At 38.8% G+C, this 7,742-nt stretch overlaps 1 protein-coding gene across 1 annotated transcript in view; it reads left to right on the top strand.

Moving 5' to 3' along the window:
• The window catches only part of AKAP7 (A kinase (PRKA) anchor protein 7), a 184,675-nt gene that overhangs the window by 86,749 nt on the left and 90,184 nt on the right, over window positions 1–7,742 (top strand). The window contains exon 7 of the mRNA XM_006885026.1: window positions 2,879–3,026. Coding sequence (XP_006885088.1) covers window positions 2,879–3,026 — 148 coding nt within the window. The remainder of the gene's footprint in view (window positions 1–2,878; window positions 3,027–7,742) is intronic.

The following is a 7,742-nucleotide window of genomic DNA, read 5'->3' as shown; positions in this document are numbered from 1 at the left end:
AGTTTTGGGATACCGGGATGGGAGAGAGACGGAGCTTTCCTCATGCCGCACCTAAGGTACTCCGGGAAGACAGGGAAAGGGGCCCCTGAGGACGCCATCGACGAAGAATTAGTTTTGGGCCCTCGGGCCAAGAAACAAAAGTTGTGCACTGGTCCAGGAGGACACATTCTCTCTCCTGGGAAGCCATCTGCTCGCATCAGCACCAGGCTGCAAATGAAAGACAAGTGGTATTAACCCACAGGAAGTCAATCCTGAAATGGAATAAGAACAAGGATTTTTTTCTCAGGACCTTCCAAGAAAAGAAGCTGTACATGACAGTTGTACGTAATAACTTTAAATTGAAGTCATACTGACTGCTTCATAAGAAACTGACAGCAACATAATATGGTCAGAATCTGAGAAATCCTGGCTGGTTAATGGGAGACGGGTGTTGAATGTTGTACGCAAAAATAGGAAGGGTTGGTGGTGGAGTAGGGAAAGGGTGGATTAAATAAAAAAGAAAAAACACAGCCAAACAAAAAGCAAACAAACACCAAACAAAAAACCCAAAAAAACCAAAACCCCAACCAAATATGTAGCTGGGTGGGCAACAACATTGAATATTGGTCTTTTTCTAACTGGTAAATGTCTTTCATCTGCTTTTTGGGGGGTAGAATGCTTGTCTGTCAGGTACTATTATATATATTTAAAAAGTGAGACAGACTAGAAGAAGGATTGGCCATCCACTTTTGAAATGACAGGACTTCGAAAACCCTGTGAACAATAGAGCACACTTAGGCTATAATTTGGACTAAAAAACATGGCAGTTGAAACTGAGATCTTAGAAATGGAAACACGGAGAAAGAGGAACAGCTGTAAGGAGACACTAGTGATTGGAATGTGGAACGTGAGAAGCATGAATGTAGGAAAATTGGACATTGTTAAGAAAGAAGTGGAAGACATAAATATTGACATACTAGATATTGGTGAAATGAGATGACTTGGCATGGGACATTTTGAATCAGATCTATAATTTAGACAGTTAAAAATTTTAATTCCCAACCATAAGTTTTGAGGTTCATGTCCACCCAATGATACCATGGAAAGAATGTCTGGTAATCTACTTTCAAAAAGCAGCCACTGAAAATCCTGTGGACATGGATCCCTGAGTAAATCCCAGGCACAAGACCCAAGCATGAAACAGTGACAGAACCCAGCCACAGAACTCATCCATAAAAATCAACCATGGCAGCAATCCTACTAATTAACCAGTGAACCTACTTAAAAAAAATAAAAATAAAATTAGCCATGGCACCTAGCCAGGCAACCCAGTCATAGAATTTAACTTTAGAACCCAGCTACTACTGTTACTCAATAGATCTGGTTTTTTGAAAGTAGATGTTTCTATATGTTGAAAAAAAATTTGTAAATTCTGTGGGATACAATTGAAGCTTGATACACAAGAACCACCATAGTAATGGATTCATTTGCAACTGGTTACTTGTTAATTGTGAAACAATGAAAAGTAGGATGAATAAATGATACTTTCTGTGGCTTTCTGTGCAGATATAAAACTTCATTTTCATGTCTGTACACTGTTTCGTGATATGACATGCTCAATGGGGGGGTGAAAAAGCTAGCAGTCAATTACTACTCAAGGAATAACTACATTTCTATAAACGAGAAAAGCAGCACATTGCATTTTTATTTAATAAATAAAAAGGTAAAAATAGAGTAGTAACAGTTGAAATGATTCAATTTTAATTTTGATTTATCTCTAAATTTTCTGTAATTACATAAATTTTATCAACACACTGGAGAAAATAATAAACTGTACTTTAGTAAAATTTTATACCTGTATTTGTAAGAAGCTGAATTGCAATCCAAAAGGTTTAGATCCACCAGCTGCTCCATGGGAGAAGGTTGGGCAGTCTCCTCCCATGAGATTAACCGCCTCTGAAAACCGGCTGGAGGGTCAGCTATGAGTTAGTTCCAACTGGATGGCATGCAACAACAGTCTAAATATAATACCTATACTATCAGGAAAAATAGCCCTGAAATACATATAAAATCATAGTAATAATAGACATTTTATATAAATCGCATTTTAAGGAATGATTTGTATTTTCTTTTTTTCAATAATATGAATATTTTCTGTTTTTTAAGAAATGAGTTTTAGTCCTAGTTATTACTAGGGTAATATTAAAAGTTAAACATTAGAAGATTGCATACAGCAGCCAGGAAAGCTATTCTGTAAAATTCTGTGCTTTCATGTTGCCAACACTCTCTTGGAACTTTGAGGCTGGGCTGTAGGATCATTATATTGTATATAAAGCTATGGGAAGACATTTATTCCCTCAACTGGTGTAACTACAAAAGTATCAGGGTATTTTGCTGCCTTGCTATGCAAGTTTAGAGAGACTATGACTTCGGGGACATGAACTGACATGATTTACTGACCTCCCTTGTCTTCAAGTCGGAGGACTTTTCATTCTCTCTCATGATTTTTGTGTTAGAAACTTTTTTCTGATTCTTAAATGTTAAGACCCACCCATATGTCCATTGCTTATTTCAGCTGTATGTCCATTGTTGTTAGAGATGGTTAGCGTACCTTTGCTTACGTTTACTACCTGATATAATTATTGTTTCCGCAGCTTAAAGTATCTGAAGATGTCAACACTGTCATCGTCAAACCCAAGAGTCTGTAATGTTAGTTTCTTTAAGCTGCAAGGGAAACTTTAAAAACAATGTTACAAGAATTTTATGGTCTGCATTTGCAGTGTTGTGTATCAAAACATAATACCAGGGTTTTTTTTTTGAGAAAATGATCTAAATCTGAACTGGGAAATGGTTCTGGGTGAAATGATTCATTGATGTGATTTTGTTTTGTCATTTCAAGGGAGTGAAAAGAATAGACCCTGAATTCTATGAAAAATTTATCAGTCACAAATTTGGAGAAGAAATATTATATCGCATAGACCTTTGTTCAATGGAGAAGAAAAAGCAAAGCAATGGTTATTATCATTGTGAATCTTCAATTACCATTGGTGAGTGCCATTTAAAAATGATTATCTTTATTTAAAAAAATTAATTCTTGCAAATGGCTGTGCCATTCATCACATATTTACATACCATGTATGTTTTCCTCAATCATGTATTTCCTGCATGTTATGTTTTGACAATAATATACTCAAAATGTTATAAAACACTGGGTATCTTTATTCTTACCAGTCAGAATTTTAGTATTACAGTTTTGGTACTTCTGTGTTTTTAAGTAAATGGAAATCTTGGCATGTTGATTCAAAATTCATTTCAGTTTTATTTTTATTTCATGAAGAAAACATTTTCTCCGGTGAAGACTTGTATGGCCATGCCATACCACACCTGGCATTCCCCCCCCCCATTTGCTGTTTTTAATTAGGAATAGAATGAGCCAAGCCTGAAGGTTACACTATGAGAAGAGAGTGCGCAGATGGTCTACAAAGATTGAAAGCTCATCCTTCAGTTCCTTCCCTGAGGAAAACATATTTCAAGGGAATGCAGAGTTTTTCACACATAAATGCTTATATCCTCATCAGAGAAATGGAATGTGATGAGAGAAACTCATGCTTTTTTGGGATTCCAAGGGGAACGTGGGTTTGAAGGGAGCCTCCTCTTTGTGATTCAAATTTCTGATTTCAGACTAGACTTTATTCTTATAATACAGTACACTTCCTGACAGCCTGATTTGTACATTTGTAAAGTAATGAAGAAGCTACTCAATGATGATGAGTGCATTTATCGAAATATTTGAAGATCTTCAACCAAGACACTTTCTCTCTACATCAGCTTGAAGAAAATACATGGAAAAGTACATCTTGAAAGAATCCTAATACTGAAGTTTATCAAAGCCTTTAAAAGAATGCTCACAAGACATGATTTTACTTTCAAATACTCAGTAGAGCTCTTCAGAGACGTTTTGTGACCTTATAAAGATCTTAGCTATCTTAAGCCGAAGGTATTCGGTGCTCTGTTTGAATTTTATGTTCTAAAACATTTCAAGTCTCTGTTTTAAAGAGGTTTTCTTTTCAGAATCTCAGCTAGAGAGCTGGTTTTGATTGTTTTGATGAAGAACAAATAGTTCTGCTTAGGTTCATTGTTAAGGGCAAATGTAGATTGTTTCCCCTCTGTGATACAGAATTTACCTTGCTTTTCTTATCTTCTCTGTAATTTCTTTAGGTCTAACTTTGAATGGAAACTCAATATGTATTGCTTCTCTTACTCTTTTTTTAAAGAAACAAAACAAAACACAGCTTTTGTCATTTGTCATCCAGATTGCCATTAGGCAGCTCTGTTCAGCTTATTCTGTTCTAGCTCCTGATTTTTCTTTTATTGCTGATTTCCTATTTAAACCATACATGTCTCTCTCTTTCTCTCTTTTTGGTAGACAATTTCCCTAGATATTTACTGGTGTCTTTAATGCTTTGTGATTTGAGAATATTTGAACATTTTCCAAAGTCATTTATTATCCACATCCACATTACTTAACATTATTTTTCTTAACTATTGTTGTTGAGTGCCATCAAGTTGGAATTGACCCATAGCTGACCCTCCAGCAGGTTTCAGAGGCTGTTAATCCCACAGGAAAGGATTGCATGTCTCTTTCTCCTGTGCAGCACTTGGTGGATTTGAACCACGTACCTTTGGGCTTTCAGTGCAACTTTTTACCATTAGACCATCAGAGCTCCAGAAAGATTTATTTTTCTGTCACTTTGGCAATGCCAAGAAAGACTTTGCATAGTACCTACATTTATTATTGTAACAATTGCAATGTTGTTCTTGTTAGGTGCCAGTGAGTCATGTGCACTCATGTTGTTGTTAAGTGCTGAGTTGCAGGCGACTCATAGCAACCCTATGAAGGAGAGTCCTTGACACTTGAGTGCCTTTCATCCTCTCTCCAGGTTCATAGGGTTTCCAGAGGCAAGCTATTATGGAAGTGGATGCCATTTCTCCTTCCAAGCTTGTTTTAATCAGGGAGCTCCACCCCACTCTCTGTCCTCTGGGGTATCCAGCCATTAACACATTTGACACATTAGTGTCACAGTCAGTGTTCAGCCTCACAGCAACCAAAAGTGACCGTGGTATTAGCAACTTGTACACCAGGGCTATATGACCTAGAAGAATGTCTGAACAAAAACAATGAAAGACAGGCCTGAGGGCTGCAGATTAAAAGTCATCCACCTTTGGCTTGGTAGCATCGCTTTCTGTCCACTGGGCCAGCTGATCTCTCACTTTATGTTGATATTATTGTTGTTAAGTGCCATCGAGTCACAGGCGACTCATAGCGACCCTATGAAGGAGAGTTCTCAATGCTTGGGTTGTGCACTCAGAGCAACCCTATAGTCAACAGCTCTGAACTCTGCCCTATCCTGAGGAAGTCCCATTGACTGCAGCACACCTAATCCCATTGTCCCAGTTATCATGGAAATCCATCTCATTTGAGGTCTTCCAGTCCTGTACTGTCCCTCTACTCTTCCAAACATGATGTCCTTCCCTAAGGACTGGTCCATCCTGGCCACGTGCCCAAAACATGTGAGGCAGAGCTTCAAAATCCTAGCCTCCAAAGAGAAACTAGGTTTCACCCTTTCCAAGACAGACCTATTTGTTCTCCTAGCTGTCCATGGTATGTTCAAGACTCTTCTCTAGCACCACAACTCAAAGGCAACAATTCTTCTTCTGTCATCCTTCGTCACTGTCTAGCTCTCTGATGCATAGCATGTAATGGCAAAGGCCATGGCCTGGATCAGGCGCACCTTAGTCTCTAGACTGACATCATTGCTCCTTACCACTATTGAGAGGTCCATGACAGCAGACTTCCCCAGTGCAGTTAGTTTTCTTTTTCCTAACTGCTGGTGCCAACAGTGTTGATTGTGGAGCTGAGCAAGCTGAAATTGTTAACAACCTCAATCTCTTCTCCAGCGATCATGGTGCTGTCAATTGTGAGACCCTTTGTCTTCTTGATGTTAAGCTTCAAGCCATATTGAAGACTGCGATCCTTGACCTTCTGCAGCAAATGCATCAGGTCCAATCCAGTACAATTCTCTACAATTCTAAACAGTTCTCTTCTTAGTTTTGGAATAGAAGTTATTGAGCATAATTTGGGGTTACTTAGTTGGTGAGAGATAATTTTAACTTCTTACAGATTCATCCTAGAGAGGGTTAAACCAGGCTGTTCCTTGGAGGCAAGGATTCTGGGGCTTCGCCTGATATACTTCGGACATGTTGTAAGGAGAGACAGGTCTTTGGAGAGGGACATCATGCTGGGTAGAGTAGAGGGACAGCGCAGGAGGGGAAGGCCCTCTATGAGGTGGATTGATTCAGTGACTGGGGTAATCGGGATGGGTGTGTCAGAGGCAATGAGATTGGCATAGGATAGAGCACGGTTTAGAGCTGTTGTACATAGGGTCGCTATGATTCGCAAACGACTCGACGGCACATAATAACAACAACAACAACCTGAATTAAGCAAGTTTGGTGGCGTAATGGGTAAGGAATTGCCCTGACAACCACTTCTAATCAACTGGCTATTCCATGGGAGAAAAATTAACAATCTCTTCCCATATGATTTACAGCCTCTAATAGCCCACTGGTGAGTCAGCTATGAGTCACTTAGGACTCAGTGGCAAAGAGTTTGACTTGATTTAATGTACCTATTTCTCTTTGATTTTGTAACTCAGATTTGATATCCATTTTCTCAACTTTTAACCAAGTATTTTACTGTATTCATTAATAGAGTGCATAGGGAGCTCTAGTTGGCTTAGGGTGAGAAGCTGCACCGCAATCCTGAAGTCATACAGTTCAAATCCACCAGCTGCTCTGAGGAAGAAGGATGGGCAGTCTCCTCCTGTACAATTAACTATCTCTGAAAACCTGCTGGACTCATCAGCTATGATTTGATTCTGACTTGACAGCACAAAACAACAACAATACAATAGAGTGGGTGGATTTTGGACAGTAAGATATTTAGTATTTAGACTTCTAGGACAAGCGATGGCTTTCGGGAATTCTAGGAGCCTCTTAGATTGTTTTCTGAGCTTTGCTTGTAGGTACTTGTGTGATCTTTCTGGGAGAAAATCCATAGCTTTCATCACATTTTCATTTAATTTCTCTTCACTTGTTATTTTTGAATTGTTGAAGAGGATTTAGATCCTAAAACATTAGTTTTCTTTTCAGCTTTATGCCATATAAGGCATTTTAAAAGAAAGTATGTTACTGTGCCTGGTGGGAGCAGTCAAGAAATCAGAAGACTCATTGCATTGAACAAATCAGCTTCCTGTCAAGGACCTCAGTGCTAAAGAGAAATAATGTCACTTTAAAAACTAACGTGCACCTCACCTAAGCCATGCTGTTTTCATTTGTTTCTCACGCATCTAAAAGTTGGTCACTTAGTAAAGAGGATCAAAAAAGAATCAATGCCTTTGAATGATGGTGTTGGTGAGAGCATTTAATACAGCATGAACTGCCAAAAGAACGAGTTTGTCTTGGAGGAAGTACACCCAGAGTGCTCCTCAGAGACAAGGATGGTGAAAGTTCAACTTTGCATACTTTAGTAATGTTGTCAGAAGGGACATTAGTGCTTTGGGAAAAATATCATACTGGGAAAGGTGAAGGATCAGAGAAAGAGAAGAAGGCCGTCAAGAAGGGGGATTGACACAGGACTATGATGTGGCAGTAGACTTGCTCAAGGCAGAGATTGTGAAGTTGGCACAGGATAGGGCAAAGTT

This window comes from Elephantulus edwardii, unplaced genomic scaffold (assembly GCF_000299155.1).
Source record: "Elephantulus edwardii isolate Elephantulus edwardi_28Jun2011 unplaced genomic scaffold, EleEdw1.0 scaffold00039, whole genome shotgun sequence".
Taxonomy (NCBI): Eukaryota; Metazoa; Chordata; class Mammalia; order Macroscelidea; family Macroscelididae; genus Elephantulus; species Elephantulus edwardii.
Note: the sequence above shows the minus strand (reverse complement) of the source record. Positions and strands in the feature narration are given on the sequence as shown.